The 25,481-nt window shown below is 31.9% G+C and overlaps 1 protein-coding gene across 4 annotated transcripts in view; it reads right to left on the bottom strand.

Moving 5' to 3' along the window:
• The window catches only part of LOC136028176 (tyrosine-protein phosphatase non-receptor type 23-like), a 143,682-nt gene that overhangs the window by 34,306 nt on the left and 83,895 nt on the right, over positions 1–25,481 (bottom strand). For 2 of the 4 annotated variants that reach the window (XM_065705871.1, XM_065705873.1), the window contains exons 14-17: positions 24,638–24,778; positions 22,175–22,288; positions 6,684–6,855; positions 95–308 (exon numbers count right to left, since the gene is read on the bottom strand). In XM_065705871.1, the coding sequence (XP_065561943.1) occupies positions 203–308; positions 6,684–6,855; positions 22,175–22,288; positions 24,638–24,778 (533 nt within the window). In that variant the 3' untranslated portion in view covers positions 95–202. Of the gene's footprint in view, positions 1–94; positions 309–6,683; positions 6,856–22,174; positions 22,289–24,637; positions 24,779–25,481 lie in introns of those variants that run through there. The other 2 variants (XM_065705872.1, XM_065705874.1) reach the window with 1 other exon arrangement.

The raw sequence follows: 25,481 nt of genomic DNA, 5'->3' as shown, positions 1-25,481 counted from the left end.
GCGTCACCCCGGCGCAAGGCCCAGAATTTTATTCCGAGGATGAGATTATGCAAAAGCGTCTGAATAGTAATCCAAACAAGAAGAAGAATAGGGCTCTATGGATTAATTAATTTACTATCGAGATTATACTATACAATAATAAATATGTCAGAATAAATGAGAATAAAATAAAACACGATGAAGGAATGATTAGACACAACATTTATTTCTTCGAGTCCTTCTTAAGGCTCCATAGTGGATCGATAAAACTAAAGGGATCTGTAGGGTCGGCATCTAACGAACTTAATTTCGATTCCCCACACAAAAACCTGAAACGATAAAATTAATTTATAAACCACACCATTTTCTTTTTATCTAGAAACTCTCCTAGGGTGTCGATATTTAGGGTGCCAAAATACAAGCCAGCTTTTTGACTTGACAAATAACCGCTGGCTCCACATCCAGACAAACACTATCCTCCTGTATTTGCATTAATTTTTTTTAATTACGTTCTTGCACTGACTTCTCTAATAAACTTTAGGTTTTTAGGAGTAGAATCAGTGAAAATGCTCACTGCACAGTCTTAAACCTATTATTAGAACGGTCAATCTTCTTCTTGAGCATCCAAATTATACAAACCATAATCATTTTCTACGCAATGACAATTCTCTTTTCTTAAACATGAGACATGCTTAATGCGAACCGAGTCACCGAAATTGAGTTAGCATCAAATTCCATCGACGCGGAATTCCATATCTCGCAAACTACTATATATAACAAAGACCTTGAAATAAAAAAAACCCTCACCTTTTAAAATTAAAAGTTTTAACTTTAACCTGATTCTTTTTTTTGAAAATAGTGTCATTGGAGGGTAAGCTATTTATACGTTTGGAGTCACTTGATGAGACAGAGAATAGGTTTTTGACGTTGTGTTTGTTTCAACTTCTCGTTTTGCTGTTTCTGGTCAGGGATTTTGAAGTTTCACTTCTTACTCCAATTTCAAGTTCTAAAATAAAGATATCAAACCAAAATGTAATTAAAATCACTGGAAGATTTACAGATGCTTGAAATAACATACAGACTATATGGCAATATTTGACGATAAAAGATAAATCATAAGAGGTGTTCATTTAGAATAAACTGTTGCAATGTAGCAAATACGTTAGGCAAGTGCTCCAAATGCTTTGATTTTGTCATGGTCGCAGCGGCAGCTGCAATCTAGTAATAAAGAAACTAAAGCTCATAGTAACAAAAAAACGCTTCTTAAAATAAACTGGTAAGTGAAAAAATCGCAATTTGTAGCTGATTCAGCAATGGTAACTATTATGAAAATTAGTTTTAGTGGTAAAATATTATTTTAAAAATGAATTTAAAAGAATTAAAAAAAACTGAAGCTCCCTAGAATGGCATCAGATCGAAACAAAAATCTCCTTTGGAACCTTTGGAATCGGCATGGTCAAAAACTCTATATAGGGAATTCACAGTCCCCTGGCTTGAACAAAAAGGAAAATTACTCTTTGGCATAGGTACCATTTATGTGTCCTCTTTTAGGCTGCTATGGCTGCTTTATGGCTGCTAGTGGGGTACTGGAACATCCCAGAGAGTTGCTTACAGGCTCATTTTAAAGTAAATTCTTATATATAGGTGCTTTTGTAAGCAACATAACATAACATCAAAAATTAATCTTTATTGGACAGAAACTGAGCTACAGGATGGCATCATCTTGCATAAACCGTTAGCGATTTAATGTGTAAGGTAGCATAACCACATTTTAAAGAATAACTTTCAGTGAAATAATCCCTCCCCCCGAGCATATTATACAAAACAGTGGCATATAAGAATACTAAAAGGTAAAGGATACGGCATTACTTTACAGTCCCTACCGGCGGTGCTGATCTCTGTTTCTTGGCCCTTCAGCCAGGAAGTGCAATGGGGGGTTGGGGGCCAGCCATCCTGTGCTTGCGCACACATATAGCGCACACATAATAGTATTCTCATATAGGAATACTATTACATTTATAGTTTGGCATGGGAAATTTTGAAAATCACAGCATAGTGCCATAGCATATTTTCAGTTACTGAAGATTAGACTACAAAAAACTTCCATAGCCATTATATTGACTAGCATTGGGTTTTCCAAAAAATACTTCGAAAGACTCTCTTGCTTTTAGGTCGAAATGGTACAATAAACTGAGGAATTGGACAAGTTGGAGGTTTTAGCGGAGAATCTAGACGCTAAGCCAGATTTAGACAAAGTGGTGAAATTACTGGCGAAATTGGATGCTGCATCAAAAGAATGTGCAATCTCAGATCCGTAGCAAGCAAAAAAAAAAAAACAGGCGAATAATGATGAAGCACCTCAAAATAAAACCAATTCTCTCTCTCAGAGCTGCTTGTTTAGATATGAAAAAGAGCAAAAACAAAACTTGAGCAAACAGAAACTACTCCGTATATGTGGGTAGCTGCCCCCTCCTCAACTTCTCTCGCTTTACGCCAATGTTTGACTGTTGTCCCAATAATTATATATCACAAAACTGAACAAAAATTCATTTTTTTTTTCACTGGAATCCGGCAATGAACAAACCAAAGAGAATCAGGCTGTTCAGTCAATATTTGTTCCAGCAACTCTTATCATTTTACTAACGCTTCTTGATCCTTTGTTTTTCTCTGTCAATTTTTGCTTCACGATAGCCCTGATACATTCACTAAGTTTGTTTTTCTCTTTGATTTTTTGCTTCCTTAAAATCTGAATCACTAGACAACTTAGTAACCATCCCAATGTGTGATCAAGTGATGTTCCGTTGACTGTCCTTTTGATCTCTTTTAAATCTGTTCTTCACATTTCTAAAATATTATCTCTATTTTTACTGCTGTTTTTTTGCAGTAGATACTTCGTTTTTTTTTAGTTTGGGACGGTGGTCAGTGGTGTGACTCTGTAAGCTTAGCCAGAGTCGCATAGCTCTAAATGAGTACCGGGAGAAATCTGGGGAAGGTAAACAAGAGATAGGAACTGTAAGGTCTAATGTCTTTTTTTTTTTTTTTTTAGATACTACGGTTGCCTGGCTTTGATGCTTCGGTTTTTCGTCCATTTAGGTCTCTCTCTTGAAACCATTATGTTTATAAGTGTTTTTACAAATTGCCAACTTTGGCTGATTCGCCGACTTACCCTGTCAGCCTTATATTGGTACTTGGCGTTGCCCCTGACATCATTACGTAATTTTACTACAGCATCATTTACGGTTGTAACCTACAATTATGACATCAGCCATCATCTTTTGTATAAAGAAGCAGTTTTTGGTCCAAATTCGTAGATTAATTTAAATATCTCGTTTAGTTAATTACAAAATGCACTAGAAAAGTAATTTCTTTCAAATGATCCCTTAAACAGCTCTGTATGATATTCTGGTGCCCCACTTGTGTTAAAGACGGAAAAAAAAGGAAAAAAGGGACATATCAGTGCTACCCATACAGAAAAGTGATTTTCCTTGTTCTTCAAGCCAGAAGGATGTAGCTTTGTTGTACAGGTTTTCCGCAAAGGCGATTCTAGTACTTCAAATCCCATAAATTGTTTTTTTTTTTAAATAGCATTTTCCTAATAAGACTAATTGAGATAATAGTTACTATTCCTGAATCAGCTACAAATGGCACTTTTTTTCTAATTAAAGTTTTTTTTATTACGTTTTTAATGTTTTGTTTCTATGGACCGTGGTTCATTCTTTAAGAGATTGTAGCTATCGTAAAGAACTAGATATTACAACTTATGTTCAAATGGACCCATAAAAAGCTCTCGATAAGGTTGTCCTAAGGCTTTTCTAGGAAATAACATAATTGGAAATATTGCCATCAATTTGTTTTCAAAACAGCATTTCACTATTAAGTGTAATCGAAATAATAATTGCCATTCCTGGATCACCTACAAATGACAATTTCTTACTACATGGTTTTATTTCAAATGTGTTTTCTCAATTTTTGGCTAAAATGGGAGATGGTTCGTCTTTACTAAGTTGTAGTTATCGCCACAGCCATGCTATACATACGTAATTATTGTCCGATTAAAAATATTTTGTAGTGACAATTCAAAACTTATTGAAAAGATGAAATTTTTCCATTTCTGTTTCTTCTTATTTTAGTCTAATTCAGCTCCATATTCGCTCTGTAAGTTTAATATAGAGCAATCATCACCTATACTTTTTCCTAGAACATACTGATTTATGAAAATTAGTCACGGTTGTAAATCCAAAACTCTACAAATAAGTAACTACTATATTTGTAGATTCACTTAAGGTGGGTCATTAAAATTGTATAGACAGATGAAGGGTAGTTGGGGGGAGGAGGTATTTTGGAAGGTTGGGTTAAGTAGAGAGGATTTGAAGACTTATTTGGATTGGAGGGGAAATGGATTTTTGATTGAGAAGAAAAGAAAGTATCAAGGGAGAAAAGGGGAGAAGGTAGAATCTATTGCTTGTCCTATGTGTGGATCTCAGGATGAAAGTTTAATACATTTTTTGAGTGAATGTGTCGAATCGAATGATTGGAGGCGAGAGTAAAGAAAAATTGAATGAGATATGAATGGTAGATAGAATGAAAGAGACAAATTTCTTGAGTATTAAAAGGATAGCAAGATTTGTAAGGATTGCAGCGGCACATCGGGAGCGTTTTCTTTAAATAGTATTAATTTAATTTAGTTAATTTGTTGTTTGTTCGTTGTTATGTAATTTTCCTATGGCCCACGGGCTTTTTCTGGAATAAATTATTATTATTATTATTATTATTATTATTATATGTTTCATCATAGGTTCAATACGATAAACCTTGGGGAGAAAAACCATTTTCCGGAGTCATAACCTATCTAGATTGTTTTTTGAGACCAGAAAATGCATATTTAGAAAAAAAAATTGTTGAGCCGTTTCCTGAGAAAAAGTAAAAATATACATGGACCCCCTTTTTAGGGGACTGTTTTTCCTTTTTAATATGGTAATAATGTTCCATGCCCTAATACCCCAGTTTACGCTTCAATTTTTTGAATAAAGATAGAATGATTTCTGTGTTCTCTATTTAAATACAACGAATAATAAGACAATATATTGCTAGCAACACATCGACAAAGAAAAACCACCGCTATTATATTCCCCCTCTCCTTGTGAAATTTCACAAAACCTAAAGACTTACTGATGTATATTGGGTCACTGAATACTGGGAAACTACAAACAATGAAAGTTGTTTTTCGAATTACATTTGCATAGCTCAAGGGTTTCTTACGAAGACCCACTAGAACAGATTTCTCATATGCATTTAGAGTAAGCCCTGACATGCATATTTAATGTCCAAATCGCAGCAAATGGCTTGAGACAATGGAGGAACGCTTAAAAAAGCTACCTGTTTTATTTGTAATCTCCTACCCACACCAGCAATTCGGCTACTCGTCTGATTCTTGTTTGCAGAATTTTGATTCTTCTTTATGGTATCTTGCCATTGATTAGAGTGATCTTACATCAATTAACCCTTCAAAGCTACATAACAGAGAGAGGCGACAGCAGTGACCCAATATACATCAGTAAGTCTTATTGACGTGTAGAAATACTCTTAACGGCGCTGTCATTAGTGACAACGCTGAAAATGGCACGACTATGGAGAGATATGTTTCCTCATAACTTTCCATTTTTGACTTGGCAAAAGTTTACATGGCAAATAGATACATCCATAAATATGACGTCACAAAGCATCTTCCTATGACGAGACTGCAAACGCCTTCAGTTAGCTTTTGAGAAAAGCTTGGACGGCTTCAAAACACAAGATATAAGCTATATGGGAAAAAAGCAAGTGTTTGGCAAAATTTTTGACTTGGCAGAAGTTTACATGGCAAAGAGATACATCCATAAATATGACGTCACCAAGCATCTTCATAGGACAAGACTGAAAACCCCTTCAGTTAGCCTTTGAGAAATGATTGAACGGCTTCAAAACACTAGATATAAGTTATATGGGAAAAAGGAAGTGTTTGGCAAAATTTTTGACTTGGTAGAAGTTTACATGGCGAAGAGATACATCCATAAATATGATGTCACCAAGCATCTTCCTATGACAAGACTGAAAACGCCTTCAGTTAGCCTTTGAGAAAAGCTGGAACGGCTTCAAAACACTAGATATATGTTATATGGGAAAAAGGAAGTGTTTGGCAAAATTTTTGACTTCCGGCAGAAGTTTACATGGCAAAGAGATACATCCATAAATATGATGTCACCAAGCATCTTCCTATGACAAGACTGAAAACGCCTTCAGTTAGCCTTTGAGAAAAGCTGGAACGGCTTCAAAACACTAGATATAAGCTATATGTGAAGAAAGGAAGTGTTTAGCAAAATTTTTACTTGGCAAAATGATACATCCATAAATATTACGTTACAAAGCATCTTTCTGTGACAAGACTACAAAAGCCTTCAGTTAGCCTTTGAGAAAAGCTTGAACGGCTTCAAAACACTAGATATAAGCTATATGGGAAAATAGGAAGTGTTACTGAATTTTCATCTAAATTGAAGAGTTTAATTTGATTAACATTCTTTTTTAAGATAGGTTCAGATAATTGGTCTTCGACTCAGTTTTTCCAATGAGATGTGATTTTATAAACACTAGATTTCTTAGATAGAAACGCATCCCATACAAGAGAAGGATAATAAGAGAACCAAGAAAGAGGGAACGAGAAAGCTTACCTATCTTTCATTTCTTGCTTATTGGATCTCCTTTGTGGAGCTTCAAGGCTAAATTGATTTGGATCCATTATAAGTTTCAAAGAACTATCCACAGGCAACATTGAACTGGATGATACTAAGGCTTTAGCTTCAACTTCTGAATCAGATTCCTCAGTAGGTTTACACAAAGCACCTAATGTAGAAATTTATGATAAGTATTGATTCAGACAAACTGAAAACATCACCTCAAAAGAATAAAACAACTTCTCGAAGTGACATAATTCTTTGACTGTTTTGCCTATTTAAATCTTTTTATTCATTTTTAGAGCTGAATGGCAAGGAAAACCTCTTTTTTAAAGTTTGGCTTCTGCAATTCAATATGCATTAGCTTGCAATTCACAATTTTTGACGGAGCAGCAAAAAAAAGAAACACTTTTAACAAGGATTTTTTTTACGTTTTAATAACAGTTTTGGAAAATTTTTAAGTTCCAAACTGTTATAGCTTTTCAGTTTATCCTACTCAGACTAACCAACTAAGCAAAATTTATTTTACACATACACTAGGGAAAGATATTGTTAGATTTCTTTTATAGGTTACATTTTGTGTTGATCTTCATGGTTTTTTTTTTCTTGTTGTAGTTTTTAAACAGTTTTAGAAAAATTACATAAGCCTAGCTTTTAATGGTTCGGTAGTTTGCTCTGCCCAAACCCACCAACAATGCAACTTGATTATAAGTACTATACTATTGTAGCTTTGCTGGAAATTTTGCTACCTCCTTCCGCTCGCTCAGGACATTGGCCAGTAAGTTGTTTTGGGATCAGCGTCGAAACAAAAATCCTGGATACTGCCCTAAGTCCATAGGTCATTTGAAGTCAATTCTAAATGGCTCGTGAACAATCACGAACCGTCAGGAGTCATCGTTTATAAAGCTTGGAGGAGTACGTTGGAGAGGTGCCTGCTTTGGGTTTCCCAATCGTAATTCATAATTAATCTTTTAATTAAAAGTAACGAGGGTACAACATATCTACGCTTATGAATTTTGGAGGGTGAGAAGGGGCTCACAGGCTCCTGCTTAAGAATTCCAACTACAAGACGGAAGAAACCGTCGATTTCTCCACTCAGCAACATGACTAAACATCGGGGCAAGATACAAATGGACTGATCATGTTTTGATTTGGGACAGTCACCTCACCATTTAAGATAACCACTAAAACGTGACATATCCGTCTTTTCTCGGTGTGACATATCCGTCATTAGTGAAATATGTACATGGCATATTTTGGTTTAGTTGTAAAAAAACTGTTTAAAAAAATAGATAAAAACCTATTTATGAAAATCGGATGACGAGAAGAATAATTTATTTTAATCTGTTCATGAAAGTCAGTAAATATACTATCTTTTTTGAAGGTTTAGATTACAAAATTAGCCAAAGATTTAAAGTTGGGAACCTGAAAACCCTTCAGTATCAATTTCGGTGGAAATCAGACGTTACCTGAAAAACATTTACTTATAAGGTTTAACATCGAAAATTTAATCGTTCAGATTTTTGAAAACTTCCTATATAAGCCCCGAACGATCGCAAGTCAAAAGAGGTATAGCATATGTAAATTTAAAATGGGTGAGATAGAGACTGCACGGGCCCAAGTTTGATTCTGATTTGAATGAGTGTAGAATATCTATGGTATAGCTTGATACGTTTGGAATTTGGATTTTCTACTTTTCGATGTTAGCCTCAGACTTGTACACAACAAGATAGAAGACCCTTAAATCTCATTAAAGGTGAAAATTAAAGCCTACTTGTTTAATATGGACGGAATTTATTTGGCTTTAAACAGTAATGCAGTACATTGATTTTATCGATTTTGAACGATGAAAATAAAATTAGTTAGGACTACTCTCCGAAAAGCATGCTGATGTTTGTATATTTGGGATGGGGGAATTAGAGGGAGTGCGACGACAAGAGCTTTACTTTTTTCCTAAACCACAAAGATTGAAAAGGCTATATACGACTTTGACTTCAACAAGGGGGAATATGTGCACCTTTCTATTAATCTTTATGTATACAGCATCTATTACACGGGCTAATTGCATAATTTTGGGCCCTAATTTCTGGGACTACACTCATTACGTCCCCTTGGAGACACTTGGTGCATTTCAACAATTTTGATTAAAATGTTTATCTTTAAAATTCTTTTCCAATCCATGGAGAATTGAGAAATGGGGGCACATTGTTAGAGTAGAAGCTTGCCTACCAGCCATTTTCAGTCCTTAAACACATTACAAAATTACAGAATAATTTGCCCTTCTGATACATTTTATGAGCACCCGTTACAAATGATGATTCTAAGGGAAAAAAACACTCGTGAAACTACTACTACTACTACTACTAATAACTCACTGGAGCACCAAGCCGCCTGAGGCCAACACAGCTACGCATGCTCCTCCTCCAATCTAATCTATTTAAAGCCTCGCTCTTTACACCCTCCCCGGAAGCTCCCGTTTACTTTAAATCTTTATTTATGGCATCCTCCCAATCCAGACAAGGACGACCAGCTTTCCGTGTAGCCCCAGACGATTGGCCAAAAAGGACAATCTTTGGTAATCTGCCATCCTTCATCTGTAGAACGAGGCCTAACCATCTCAAACTTTCTTTCATTATAGCCCTAGAAAGCCGGATTGAACCACATTTTTCTTACAACCTACTGAAATATGGACAGTCAGCCGGGTACCCAGAACAATCCATAGGCAATATCTCTGGAAAACATCAAGTAAATTTTCATCTGCTTTCCGGAGTGCCCATGCTTCAGAGCCATATTTGACCTCTGTCATCACTGTAGCTTCCAGTATTCTAATCCTGGTTTGCAGACTTATCTTTCTATTCTTCCAAGCTTTTTTTAACTGTGAAAAGCACCCTGAGCCTTAGCTATTCTAATTTTAACAACTTCACTGCTCCCACCATCTTTACTAATAATACTCCCAACCTGATCCATCTTTTCGTTACCTAATGCCACCTGTTCATCTTCACTTATTCCTAACCTTAGTGAATTAGTCTTCTTAACATTAATTTTCAAGCCTATTTTAGCACCCTGAACTCGCAAAACCTATAAAAATTAATTCATTTAGCTCACACTTTCATCTAATATGCTTAAATCATCAGCATAATCTAAGTCCAGGAGCGTTTTTCCTCCCCATTTTATTCCATGGTCTCCAATGGCCTTTCCTGTGCTCCTTAAGACGAAGTCCATCAAAAAGATCCATATAAAGGGGAATAGAACACAACCTTGCTGAACTCCCAACTTAATACAAAACCAGTTGCTAACCTCATTTCCTACCATAGCCACAGCAGTATTATTCTCGTACATAGCACAAATCACTTTAATGTATTTTTCTGGTATACCATATAACGATAAAACCTTTGCTAACGGTCTTCTATCAACAGAATCGAAAGCTTTGTCATAATTGATAAAACAGAGGACCAAAGGTGTTTGAAAACGAAGGGACTTCACAATTATTAACCCAAGAGTGAAAACTTGGTCGACACATCTTCTACCTTTTCTAAAACCACATTGTTCTTCCCTTAAAACTTTTTCTACAGCATCTCTCAGTCTAAAAAGTATCATATTACTCAGTAATTTGCTACCTACAGAGACCAGACTAATCCCTCGATAATTACGACACTCACTCTTGTCACTTTTCTTATACAGTAGTTTAATTAAGGTTTTCCTAAAATCATTGGGTACTTCCCCTTTTTCAAAAATCATGTTCATAATCTTCAGTAGCTTATTCCTAACCTCAGAGCCACCATATTTAAGAAACTCATTAATCATGCTATCAGCACCTGGAGCCTTATTATTTTCTCGTGAGACACACTGCTTAATTGTAGTCATCACTTCTGCACTGAATATCATACTTTGGTTTATTTTATATCTAACATAATATTTAAAAATAAAACAAAATCGTTGTATGAACAATGATTTTAAGGTTATTTCCGTGTAAATACAGAAAGTTAACAGTTAATCAAGTCCTTTGACCCTATGATCTAAGCAAATATGAAAAAGTGGATGAAGTCAGAATGATACAAAATCCTTCTTTAAAAATAGGTTCCAGACAGTTTTTTTTTTTTAAATTTGTTTTTAATTCCTTTCTCCCTGTATTGAAACATTACTTTTTATGTAGAGATCTTGTTTATATTTTAGGATTTAATACTCAATTGTGTGGTGACTCACGCAATGTCGGTAAAACATTTGCGACTCCGCGCGATATATATATATATATATATATATATATATATATATATATATATATATATATATATATATATATATATATATATATATATATATATATATATATATATATATATATATATATATATATATATATATATATACTAGCTGTTGGGGTGGCGCTTCGCGCCACCCCAACACCTAGTTGGTGGGGGCGCTTCGCGCCCCCCCGAGCCCCCCCGCGCGCGTAAGTCGTTACGCGCCATAATAGTTACGCGCCATTGTAGTTGTGTCCCTATGTCCCACCTGTGAATATAGATATATATATATATATATATATATATATATATATATATATATATATATATATATATATATATATATATATTATATATATATATATATATGGTTTTAACTACGTAAAACTTGCGAATATACAACATTCTTTGCTGTCCCATTGTCTTTGCATATAAATAGATTGTCAGGTTTACCGACTCTTGAACATGCAACATATAATGGTCCATGGGAAAACAATCTGTATTCAGATCTATACCTCATGATTCTAATGATTGCCCTTGAGCTTTGTTGATGGTGATTGCTAATCGACCATTCCCTGTCCCGGTGTCCCGGTCGTCATTTACATCCCCCTGTTTCCCCCGGTGTCCCCGTTGTAGTTGTGTCCCTGTGTCCCGGTCGTCATTTATATTCCCTGTGTCCCGGTCGTCATTTGTATCCCGGTGTCCCGGTCTGTATATACATTCGTTTTTTACTTTTGTTTTTCTCCTTTATTTTTTTCCTTTTTTTTCTTTTTTAGCTTATTTAGATTTTTAGATTTTTTAGTTTTTTTATTAGTTTTTAGTTTTTTTTTCTTTTTAGTTTTTTTGTCCCGGTCTTCATTTATATCCCCCTGTTTCCCCCGGTGTCCCCGTTGTAGTTGTGTCCCTGTGTCCCGGTCGTCATTTATATTCCCTGTGTCCCGGTCGTCATTTGTATCCCGGTGTACCGGTCTGTATATACATTCGTTTTTTAGTTTTGTTTTTCTCCTTTATTTTTTTCCTTTTTTTTTATTTTTTAGTTTATTTAGATTTTTAGATTTTTTAGTTTTTTTATTAGTTTTTAGTTTTTTTTTCTTTTTAGTTTTTTTGTAGTTTTTACCTTCTTTTTAGTTTTGTTAATTTTTTTTTTTACTGATGTCCTGGTCGTCATTTATACTCCCTGTGTCCCGGTGCTTTGTTGATTGCTAATCGAACATTCCTTTTGTCCTGGTCGCTTTCTCTTTGAGTGTCGTCATTTATTTTTTTCTTTTTAGTTCTTTTAGTTTTTACCTTTTTTAGTTTTTTTTTAGTTTTTTAGATGAAAATTTTTTTTAGTTTTTTCCTTTTTTTCTTTTTAGTTTTTTATTGGTTTTTACCTTTATGTTAGCTTATTTTTCAGTTTTTTCCTTTTTTTTTAGTTTTTTTTTTTATTTTTTATTTTTTTTAGTTTTTTACCTTTTTTAGTTTTTTTAGTTTTTTTAGTTTTTTTAGTTTTTTTAGTTTTTTAGCTTTTTTACTTTTTTTATTAGTTTTTAGTTTTTTTGTAGTTTTTGCCTTTTTTAGTTTTTTCAGTTTTTTTTTAGTTTTTTATTGGTTTTTACTTTATTTTAGCTTATTTTTCAGTTTTTTCCTTTTTTTTAGTTTTTTTTGGTTTTTAGTTTTTTTAGTTTTTTACCTTTTTTTAGTTTTTTTAGTTTTTTTAGTTTTTTAGCTTTTTTATTTTTTTTATTAGTTTTTAGTTTTTTTTGTAGTTTTTGCCTTTTTTTAAGTTTTTTTAGTTTTTTAGCTTTTTTATTAGTTTTTAGTTTTTTTTGTAGTTTTTGCCTTTTTTTAGTTTTTTTAGGTTTTTAGCTTTTTATTTTTTTATTAGTTTTTAGTTTTTTTTGTAGTTTTTGCCTTTTTTTAGTTTTTTCAGTTTTGACGTCACCTGATCCAGTTTTTTCAGGTGACGTCACCTGATCCACGATCCACAGATCCACAGACAACTTATTTTTATATATATAGATAGTTTTTTTTTTTACTTATGTCCTGGTCGTCATTTATACTCCCTGTGTCCCGGTGCTTTGTTGATTGCTAATCGAACATTCCTTTTGTCCTGGTCGCTTTCTCTTTGAGTTTCGTCATTTATTTTTTTCTTTTTTAGTTCTTTTAGTTTTTACCTTTTTTAGTTTTTTTTAGTTTTTTCCTTTTTTTCTTTTTAGTTTTTTATTGGTTTTTACCTTTATTTTAGCTTATTTTTCAGTTTTTTCCTTTTTTTTAGTTTTTTTTTTATTTTTATTTTTTTTAGTTTTTTACCTTTTTTAGTTTTTTTAGTTTTTTTAGTTTTTTAGCTTTTTTACTTTTTTTATTAGTTTTTAGTTTTTTTTTGTAGTTTTTGCCTTTTTTTAGTTTTTTCAGTTTTTTTTTAGTTTTTTATTGGTTTTTACCTTTATTTTAGCTTATTTTTCAGTTTTTTCCTTTTTTTTAGTTTTTTTTAGTTTTTAGTTTTTTTAGTTTTTTACCTTTTTTTAGTTTTTTTAGTTTTTTTAGTTTTTTAGCTTTTTTATTTTTTTTATTAGTTTTTAGTTTTTTTTGTAGTTTTTGCCTTTTTTTAGTTTTTTTAGTTTTTTAGCTTTTTTATTAGTTTTTAGTTTTTTTTTGTAGTTTTTGCCTTTTTTTAGTTTTTTTAGTTTTTTAGCTTTTTTATTTTTTTTATTAGTTTTTAGTTCTTTTTGTAGTTTTTGCCTTTTTTTAGTTTTTTCAGTTTTGACGTCACCTGATCCAGTTTTTTCAGGTGACGTCACCTGATCCATCCACAGACAGACAGACAACTTATTTTTATATAGATAGAAGATAGATATATATATATATATATATATATATATATATATATATATATATATATATATATATATATATATAATATATATATATATATCTATATATATAAAAATAAGTTGTCTGTCTGTGGATGTGTGGATGGATGTGTCAGGTGACGTCACCTGAAAAAACTGGATCAGGTGACGTCAAAACTGAAAAAACTAAAAAAAGGCAAAAACTACAAAAAAAACTAAAAACTAATAAAAAAATAAAAAAGCTAAAAAACTAAAAAAACTATAAAGGTAAAAACCAATAAAAAACTAAAAAAAAAACTGAAAAAACTAAAAAAAGGCCAAAACTACAAAAAAAAACTAAAAACTAATAAAAAAAGTAAAAAAGCTAAAAAACTAAAAAAACTAAAAAAACTAAAAAAAGGTAAAAAACTAAAAAAAATAAAAAATAAAAAAAAACTAAAAAAAGGAAAAAACTGAAAAATAAGCTAAAATAAAGGTAAAAACCAATAAAAAACTAAAAAAAAAGGAAAAAACTAATAAATGACGACACTCAAAGAGAAAGCGACCAGGACAAAAGGAATGTTCGATTAGCAATCAACAAAGCACCGGGACACAGGGAGTATAAATGACGACCAGGACATAAGTAAAAAAAAAAAAAACTATCTATATATATAAAAATAAGTTGTCTGTGGATCTGTGGATCGTGGATCAGGTGACGTCACCTGAAAAAACTGGATCAGGTGACGTCAAAACTGAAAAAACTAAAAAAAGGCAAAAACTACAAAAAAAACTAAAAACTAATAAAAAAAATAAAAAAGCTAAAAAACTAAAAAAACTAAAAAAAGGCAAAAACTACAAAAAAAACTAAAAACTAATAAAAAAGCTAAAAAACTAAAAAAAACTAAAAAAAAGGCAAAAACTACAAAAAAACTAAAAACTAATAAAAAAAAATAAAAAAGCTAAAAAACTAAAAAAACTAAAAAAACTAAAAAAGGTAAAAAACTAAAAAAACTAAAAACTAAAAAAAACTAAAAAAGGTAAAAACTAAAAGAACTAAAAAAGAAAAAAATAAATGACGACACTCAAAGAGAAAGCGACCAGGACAAAAGGAATGTTCGATTAGCAATCAACAAAGCACCGGGACACAGGGAGTATAAATGACGACCAGGACACAAGTAAAAAAAAAAATTAACAAAACTAAAAAGAAGGTAAAAACTACAAAAAAACTAAAAAGAAAAAAAAACTAAAAACTAATAAAAAAACTAAAAAATCTAAAAATCTAAATAAACTAAAAAAGAAAAAAAAGGAAAAAAATAAAGGAGAAAAACAAAACTAAAAAACGAATGTATATACAGACCGGTACACCGGGATACAAATGACGACCGGGACACAGGGAATATAAATGACGACCGGGACACAGGGACACAACTACAACGGGGACACCGGGGGAAACAGGGGGATATAAATGACGACCGGGACAAAAAAACTAAAAAGAAAAAAAAACTAAAAACTAATAAAAAAACTAAAAAATCTAAAAATCTAAATAAGCTAAAAAAGAAAAAAAAAGGAAAAAAATAAAGGAGAAAAAATAAACTAAAAAACGAATGTATATACAGACCGGGACACCGGGATACAAATGACGACCGGGACACAGGGAATATAAATGACGACCGGGACACAGGGAATATAAATGACGACCGGGACACAGGGACACAACTACAACGGGGACACCGGGGGAAACAGGGGGATGTAAATGACGACCGGGACACCGGGACAGGGAATGGTCGATTAGCAATCACCATCAACAAAGCTCAAGGGCAATCATTAGAATCATGAGGTATAGATCTGAATACAGATTTTTTTCCCATGGACCATTATATGTTGCATGTTCAAGAGTCGGTAAACCTGACAATCTATTTATATGCAAAGACAATGGGACAGCAAAGAATGTTGTATATTCGCAAGTTTTACGTAGTTAAAACCATATATATATATCTATCTATATTCACAGGTGGGACATAGGGACACAACTACAATGGCGCGTAACTATTATGGCGCGTAACGACTTACGCGCGCGGGGGGGCTTGGGGGGGGGGCGCGAAGCGCCCCCACCAACTAGGTGTTGGGGTGGCGCGAAGCGCCACCCCAACAGCTAGTATATATATATATATATATATATATATATATACATATATATATATTTGTGATAATAATAAATTAAGTTTTAAAATGTATAATAAAACGGATGATTTTGATTTTGAAGTGATTAATTTCCCATTCCCTGAAAGTAATATACACTCAAATATCAGATATTCAGCATTTTCTCACAACTGTGATTTTCACAACTGTGTGACAAACTGTGATTTTCTCACAGTTACTTCGTTATGAAAGGATTTGTAGTAATTATATTGATTTTAAAAATAGATGTAAAATCTTAAACCAAAAATTGATATCAAGAGGTTTTTCTGCAAATAACTTAACTTGGCAATTTAAAAAATTTAGTTTTCATTATAACGAACTTTTAAATAAATATCAAAAGAATTATCTAGAAATACTTAAAGAAATTTTCAACTAATTTCGGAGGTTCGAGAAATGTTGTCGCAGCGCCATTTATTTTGAATTGTGTTTCTAATTGAGCGGATTTTCTTAAAAATTACCCACATGGTAAAGATGAATTCTATAATTGTTTAGTTCATTCAGGTTTTTTGCAATGTGTTAATATTTGTGATTTGGTAAAATTTATAATATTTAGTTTACCTATTGTTGCTAAAAAAAGGGATGTATTAACAGGATAAGCTTGTTTTGGTTTTACTTGGTTGTTTTACATTTGCTTTTTTTTTTTCTTTCATAGGCATGTATTTTGGGGGTGATACCTGACACGGGGATGCCATGGATATTCTGTGGTAGCCACAACACTGTGCTGGGTAGAGAATTTAAAGTGGCGACACCCTATATAGGCCAGTGTATTCTCCTGATGAGCCCTTATGTTGAGTGTTGCCTCTGAATTATTTGTCTATATTATTTTTTCTATTGTTTGGTAAATGACGACTTATACTTATTGACGACATGACTGTCTGTCCATGGATTATTCTTTATGGTTGATTGTGTATGGCTATGCTGTTTGACCTATGTGATTGTATGGATGAGTAGGGTTAAAGCCTCATTCAAGTGCTGGTCTATATTAATCACTAATTTAGGAAAGCAGTCTTCCTTTTCTCCTTCTGTCTCTTTTTTTTTTTTTGTGCTGTTGCATTGGTGATTTCTCTTTTCATGATATATACATATATATATATATATATACTAGCTGTTGGGGTGGCGCTTCGCGCCACCCCAACACCTAGTTGGTGGGGGCGCTTCGCGCCCCCCCAAGCCCCCCCGCGCGCGTAAGTCGTTACGCGCCATAATAGTTACGCGCCATTGTAGTTGTGTCCCTATGTCCCACCTGTGAATATAGATAGATATATATATATATATATATATATATATATATATATATATATATATATATATATATATATATATATATATATATATATATATATATATATATATATATATATATATATATATATATATATATATATATATATATATATATATATATATATATATATGGTTTTAACTACGTAAAACTTGCGAATATACAACATTCTTTGCTGTCCCATTGTCTTTGCATATAAATAGATTGTCAGGTTTACCGACTCTTGAACATGCAACATATAATGGTCCATGGGAAAACAATCTGTATTCAGATCTATACCTCATGATTCTAATGATTGCCCTTGAGCTTTGTTGATGGTGATTGCTAATCGACCATTCCCTGTCCCGGTGTCCCGGTCGTCATTTACATCCCCCTGTTTCCCCCGGTGTCCCCGTTGTAGTTGTGTCCCTGTGTCCCGGTCGTCATTTATATTCCCTGTGTCCCGGTCGTCATTTGTATCCCGGTGTCCCGGTCTGTATATACATTCGTTTTTTAGTTTTGTTTTTCTCCTTTATTTTTTTCCTTTTTTTGTCTTTTTTAGCTTATTTAGATTTTTTAGTTTTTTTATTAGTTTTTAGTTTTTTTTTCTTTTTAGTTTTTTTGTCCCGGTCGTCATTTATATCCCCCTGTTTCCCCCGGTGTCCCCGTTGTAGTTGTGTCCCTGTGTCCCGGTCGTCATTTATATTCCCTGTGTCCCGGTCGTCATTTGTATCCCGGTGTACCGGTCTGTATATACATTCGTTTTTTAGTTTTGTTTTTCTCCTTTATTTTTTTCCTTTTTTTTTCTTTTTTAGTTTATTTAGATTTTTAGATTTTTTAGTTTTTTTAGTTTTTTTAGTTTTTTTAGTTTTTTTAGTTTTTTTAGTTTTTTTTGGTTTTTTTAGTTTTTTAGCTTTTTTACTTTTTTTATTAGTTTTTAGTTTTTTGTAGTTTTTGCCTTTTTTTATTTTTTCAGTTTTTTTTTAGTTTTTTATTGGTTTTTACCTTTATTTTAGCTTATTTTTCAGTTTTTTCCTTTTTTTTATTTTTTTTTAGTTTTTTTAGTTTTTTACTTTTTTTAGTTTTTTAGCTTTTTTATTTTTTTATTAGTTTTTAGTTTTTTTGTAGTTTTTGCCTTTTTTTCAGTTTTTTTAGTTTTTTAGCTTTTTTATTAGTTTTTAGTTTTTTTTGTAGTTTTTGCCTTTTTTTAGTTTTTTTAGTTTTTTAGCTTTTATATTTTTTTTATTAGTTTTTAGTTTTTTTTGTAGTTTTTGCCTTTTTTTAGTTTTTTCAGTTTTGACGTCACCTGATCCAGTTTTTTCAGGTGACGTCACCTGATCCACGATCCACAGATCCACAGACAACTTATTTTTATATATATAGATAGTTTTTTTTTTTACTTATGTCCTGGTCTTCTTTTAGTTTTTACCTTTTTTAGTTTTTTTTAGTTTTTTAGATGAAAATCTTTTTTAGTTTTTTCCTTTTTTTCTTTTTAGTTTTTTATTGGTTTTTACCTTTATTTTAGCTTATTTTTCAGTTTTTCCTTTTTTTTAGTTTTTTTTTATTTTTTATTTTTTTTAGTTTTTTACCTTTTTTTAGTTTTTTTAGTTTTTTAGTTTTTTAGCTTTTTTACTTTTTTTATTAGTTTTTAGTTTTTTTGTAGTTTTTGCCTTTTTTTAGTTTTTCAGTTTTTTTTTTTTGTTTTTTATTGGTTTTTACCTTTATTTTAGCTTATTTTTCAGTTTTTTTCCTTTTTTTTTAGTTTTTTTTTAGTTTTTTTAGTTTTTTATCTTTTTTTAGTTTTTTTAGTTTTTTTAGTTTTTTAGCTTTTTTATTTTTTTTTATTAGTTTTTAGTTTTTTTTGTAGTTTTTGCCTTTTTTTAGTTTTTTTAGTTTTTTAGCTTTTTTATTAGTTTTTAGTTTTTTTGTAGTTTTTGCCTTTTTTTAGTTTTTTAGTTTTTTAGCTTTTTTATTTTTTTTATTAGTTTTTAGTTTTTTTTGTAGTTTTTGCCTTTTTTTAGTTTTTTCAGTTTTGACGTCACCTGATCCAGTTTTTTCAGGTGACGTCACCTGACCCATCCACAGACAGACAACTTATTTTTATATATATAGATATATATATATATATATATACTAGCTGTTGGGGTGGCGCTTCGCGCCACCCCAACACCTAGTTGGTGGGGGCGCTTCGCCCCCCCCGAGCCCCCCCGCGCGCGTAAGTCGTTACGCGCCATAATAGTTACGCGCCATTGTAGTTGTGTCCCTATGTCCCACCTGTGAATATAGATATATATATATATATATATATATATATATATATATATATATATATATATATATATATATATATATATATATATATATATATGGTTTTAACTACGTTAAACTTGCGAATATACAACATTCTTTGCTGTCCCATTGTCTTTGCATATAAATAGATTGTCAGGTTTACCGACTCTTGAACATGCAACATATAATGGTCCATGGGAAAACAATCTGTATTCAGATCTATACCTCATGATTCTAATGATTGCCCTTGAGCTTTGTTGATGGTGATTGCTAATCGACCATTCCCTGTCCCGGTGTCCCGGTCGTCATTTACATCCCCCTGTTTCCCCCGGTGTCCCCGTTGTAGTTGTGTCCCTGTGTCCCGGTCGTCATTTATATTCCCTGTGTCCCGGTCGTCATTTGTATCCCGGTGTCCCGGTCTGTATATACATTCGTTTTTTAGTTTTGTTTTTCTCCTTTATTTTTTTCCTTTTTTATTCTTTTTTAGCTTATTTAGATTTTTAGATTTTTTAGTTTTTTTATTAGTTTTTAGTTTTTTTTTCTTTTTAGTTTTTTTGTCCCGGTCGTCATTTATATCCCCCTGTTTCCCCCGGTGTCCCCGTTGTAGTTGTGTCCCTGTGTCCCGGTCGTCATTTATATTCCCTGTGTCCCGGTCGTCATTTGTATCCCGGTGTACCGGTCTGTATATACATTCGTTTTTTAGTTTTGTTTTTCTCCTTTATTTTTTTCCTTTTTTTTCTTTTTCAGTTTATTTAGATTTTTAGATTTTTTAGTTTTTTTTAGTTTTTTTAGTTTTTTAGCTTTTTTACTTTTTTTATTAGTTTTTAGTTTTTTTGTAGTTTTTGCCTTTTTTTAGTTTTTTCAGTTTTTTTTTAGTTTTTTATTGGTTTTTACCTTTATTTTAACTTATTTTTCAGTTTTTTTCCTTTTTTTTAGTTTTTTTTAGTTTTTAGTTTTTTTAGTTTTTTACTTTTTTTAGTTTTTTTAGTTTTTTTAGTTTTTTAGCTTTTTTATTTTTTTTATTAGTTTTTAGTTTTTTTGTAGTTTTTGCCTTTTTTTAGTTTTTTCAGTTTTGACGTCACCTGATCCAGTTTTTTCAGGTGACGTCACCTGATCCACGATCCACAGATCCACAGACAACTTATTTTTATATATATAGATAGTTTTTTTTTTTACTTATGTCCTGGTCTTCTTTTAGTTTTTACCTTTTTTAGTTTTTTTTAGTTTTTTAGATGAAAATTTTTTTTAGTTTTTTCCTTTTTTTCTTTTTAGTTTTTTATTGGTTTTTACCTTTATTTTAGCTTATTTTTCAGTTTTTTCCTTTTTTTTAGTTTTTTTTTATTTTTTATTTTTTTTAGTTTTTTACCTTTTTTTAGTTTTTTTAGTTTTTTAGCTTTTTTCCTTTTTTTATTAGTTTTTAGTTTTTTTTTTTTGTAGTTTTTGCCTTTTTTTAGTTTTTTCAGGTTTTTTTTAGTTTTTTATTGGTTTTTACCTTTATTTTAGCTTATTTTTCAGTTTTTTCCTTTTTTTTAGTTTTTAGTTTTTTTAGTTTTTTATCTTTTTTTAGTTTTTTTAGTTTTTTTAGTTTTTTAGCTTTTTTATTTTTTTTATTAGTTTTTAGTTTTTTTTGTAGTTTTTGCCTTTTTTTAGTTTTTTTAGTTTTTTAGCTTTTTTATTAGTTTTTAGTTTTTTTGTAGTTTTTGCCTTTTTTTAGTTTTTTTAGTTTTTTAGCTTTTTTATTTTTTTTATTAGTTTTTAGTTTTTTTTGTAGTTTTTGCCTTTTTTTTAGTTTTTTCAGTTTTGACGTCACCTGATCCAGTTTTTTCAGGTGACGTCACCTGACCCATCCACAGACAGACAACTTATTTTTATATATATAGATATATATACTACCTGTTGGGGTGGCACTTCAAGCCACCCCAACACCTAGCTGGTGGGAGCGTTTCGCGCCAAAATCGTTATGCACCATATTAGTTACGCGCCATTGTAGTTGTGTCCCTGTGTCTTTTATTTTTATTTTTGGTGTTTACCTTTTTTTTTTGGCTTTTTTAGTTTTTTTCATTTTTTCTTTTTAAATTTTTTTGTAGTTTTTACCTTTTTTAATTTTTTTTTATTTTATTTTTTTTAGTTTTCTTTTTCTCCTTTATTTTTCAGCTTTTTCCTTTATTAGTTTTTTTTCTTTTTCAGTTTTTAGTTTTTTTAGTTTTTTTTATTAGCTTTTAGTTTTTCTTTCTTTTTAGTTTTTTGTAGTTTTTACCTTTTTTTAGTTTTTTTTTTTTTAGTTTTTAGTTTTGTAGTTTTTACCTTTTATTAGTTTTTTTTTTCTTTTTAGTTTTTTTTTGTAGTTTTTACCTTTTTTAGTTTTTTTTCTTCTTTTGTATTCAAGGTTCGAACCTGGAACCTCTCGAACCTAGAACCTGGAACATAACGCGTTACCAACTCAGCTACATCGGCTTGAATACTTTTGCCTTTTGTTTTTGAATTGGTATATGATAAAATAATTCAGAAGTCATATGCGGACATACAGACAGACACATATGTATATATATATATATATATATATATATATATATATATATATATATATATATATATATATATATATATATATATATATATATATACAAATATATATATAAAACTGATGCCAACGATTATCAAATAAAAGACAATGCAGGCAGTTGATACCTTTAGCTGCTTCTTTGCCTTCGTCCCCGATCACATCCAACGTTTCTATTGCAGTCAGTTTCTCAGAAGAGGCTATTGGGATTTCAGACTTTGGTTCAGTGTTATGAACAGCATCTGCAATAAAATAATTGGAATAAACAAGACTTCATACTATACAGCTCCTTTATGCACATATTTGGACATTTTCCAAGTGTTTATTTTCATGTGGTTCAATATAATGATGAATGCTTCGTATTAATTTATTACATGAAATGAACATCTAGCATATGAGATTGCCGATTGTGCCCCGGCTCACACGGATTCAATCCAACAAGGAACATGTCACCATCATGAATTGTACATCTCATATACCCCCATCCCTCAGCTTTCCAGGATAGGAAAAGAGTTATTATCTGTGCTTCTTCCGTATATTGTTGACATCAAATAAATAATAACAAAACTCCGAGAAAATTTGTATAAAGATTAATACTAGTGCCCGCTGTTCCTAAGGAGAATAGAACACCGCATACAAGTTTCTCTCGGACAAAGGAGCCATATATAAAATTAGTTTTTTTTTTCCTGAACATTTTTCGGGAGGGTAGCTCGCAGTAGCAGGCATGCCTAAAACCCTGCTTAGCATTATTTGAAGCCAAGTTCCTCAATCTGATTCAGAATATACATTACCAATGTTCAATAGCAGTTAACCTTGAAATTTTACTAGGTAACAAAAAGATACCTCTGCCATTGCTATTTATCCCTATGTATAAACAAAGCGACGAGTTCTAAAGTTCTTTGTCACTAGTATAAGCAAAAGACACAGGGGTACAAGAGAGAAGGCAAAAAATAATAATATGGACACGTCGACTTTTGCTTTTAGATCTACTTTGGTGTAACTTTCAAGAAACTTAAACCCGATAACTTGGTCCACACGCTCAAATTTTCTTTTAAATAAAAATAAGATTTACCTATGAAGTAAACAGCTATACTAAAAAAGAAAATATTGTAAAGATTACTCAACTCTAAAGAACACCCACCAAAGTTACTAACTTTTTCCATCCATTTGTGTTTTCTTGAGACCGAAATTAATCTTAGTATAAATAACAGACTTTAATAGTTGATCTTACCACGAGCGTATGCAAATCTATACAATTTTTTTAGATTCTATAAAGTTGAGCAGGTGATTAAATAAAAGGCATGGGAGAAAGTAAGAAGGCGAAATTTAACAATTAGAATAAAATATTGCTTTCAAGTATACCCAGATTTCATCAGTAGAAAAAACAGGTCACTAATTTACAGAGTAAAGATATCTATTGGAAAAAGTACGTTCCCTTACAGTTTATCCCCCATTTAGGTGATTTTTTCTACTTACTAGGGATATTGTTACTAATACATATATTTTGATATTTGCTGCCTGGTTACACTTTTTTTTTCATTCATAGTCTCTAAATTTAGTTTTGGGTTCAAAAGTAAAAGAAAAACTTATAGATGGAACCACCCTAGAGAGAAGAATTGCCGATCCTAAACATTTCCAAAAACTCAGTCTCTTTGATGGTGTCTTTAAACAAAAAATGTCTAGAATGATTAAAGCCCCAAAATCGACCAATTTATAAAATAAGAGCCCAGACTATGTATGGGTAGTCCGAATAATAACGAGTCTACTTTGATGAATATTAAAATTTCAAAGGTCAGTGGTATTATGTCCTCGGTCTTTTCCAAACGATCTACAATTCAGCAGTTTTATAGTATGACAGTATCAAATTAAGCCCAACCCAGGGAAAGCAATCTTAAGGCAGAAAGTACATAAATTAGGGGACTATAATATATCCCTTCATTTCGTTTTTGAAGGATAAGACCTGAATTTTATATTACATATTTGAAGGAATACAAAAACAATTCAAATTTAAAATATTTTTTTTTTACAAAAAGCATTGTTTATGACAATATATCTAAATTGTGGATGACGGATAAACTGAAATGATTATAAACGGACACGCGGCAAAGCCTGCCGAGTAACAGGCATAAAAAAAGGAATAAATATTCTACCCCTCCCGAAAAGTCTTCCCTCCATCCTCGAGCCGTGTGACAAAACAAAGTAGATTTACCTCCCAAAACTTCATATTCGAAATCTCCCTTCCTCCATCTTTATTATACAAAATAACACCATTGTCACTAAAACCATAAACTTAACTCGAGAAAGTTATTTAAACTCTCATTTCATCCCTTCTCCATTATTCCACCTCCAGACCTCTTCTCGCCTCTGATCCATTTCCTGTATCTAAATAAAGATAAACCAGCTTCAAGCACCCCTCCAACGCCCCCCATTCATAAATAAATAAATCTGGGAATAAACTCGAAAATAAAAATGGTAATTGCAAAGATGCTTGTCTTTCGTAACAAAGAGACAGTTTGCAGGAAGAACCACGATTTCCTTAATATTCCTTAAATAATAAAAAAAATTGCATAATACTAAAAGATAAAACTTACGTTTTCTTAAAAGTTCAAGGCAGTAGTCAAGCAGACATCGATAAGAAAAAAGCAAAAAATCCTTATCTCGTAAAATATTTCTTCTAGAAAGACTGATGCTTGTCGCGAGGCGAGCCACGTCTGAAATATTACTCGTAGATCCTGAAAAAAAAATGGAAATAATTAACTAGAAAAAATCAAAAACCTAATTTGGGGGGGGGGCATAAGAGACTTCATGCAGCTACACAGGGAGTTGGCAATCTTTCGTGCAGAGCTTGAGCATGGTCGGGAATACAGAGCTTGCAGAACTTGATAAGTCTAGTTAAGTACGACACAGAACCGTGCAAATCAAAAACGAAGAGAAAGATTCTGCATGTTAGTTTCGATTTACTGCTTAATATTCATTTTCGGTATAAAGGTTAGTGACTAGATACAAAACATAAGTCTTTATGAGCAGTGAGGCAATTCGACCTTAGTCAAGGTCAGTCAGCTATGTTTTGTATCTAGTCACTAACCTTTGTACCTAAAATGAGTATTAAACAGTAAATCGAAACTAACATCAGAATCGTTCTCTTCGTTTTTGTCAGGTTGGTCAAGTGGTTTACAGCCAGGCAACCTGGATATCTAAGTCGCGGGATCAAACCCCACACGGGACGAATTTTACCCTGTTGTACCACAGTGGATTGATGCTCTACTTGGCAATACGGGGCCACAGGTTCAATCCCAGCCGCAGCAAGCAACAAGCTTGCTACTTGTCCCTGTAAAAAGATCAGACCCACGAAATAAAACGTCAATTGACACCCTATTTGCCAGCAATGACTCTGGAAGATCTTTTGTCCTTTTTAACCTTTAGATGGATTGGACA

The sequence above is a fragment of the Artemia franciscana genome, chromosome 6, assembly GCF_032884065.1.
Source record: "Artemia franciscana chromosome 6, ASM3288406v1, whole genome shotgun sequence".
Lineage (NCBI taxonomy): Eukaryota > Metazoa > Arthropoda > Branchiopoda > Anostraca > Artemiidae > Artemia > Artemia franciscana.
Note: the sequence above shows the minus strand (reverse complement) of the source record. Positions and strands in the feature narration are given on the sequence as shown.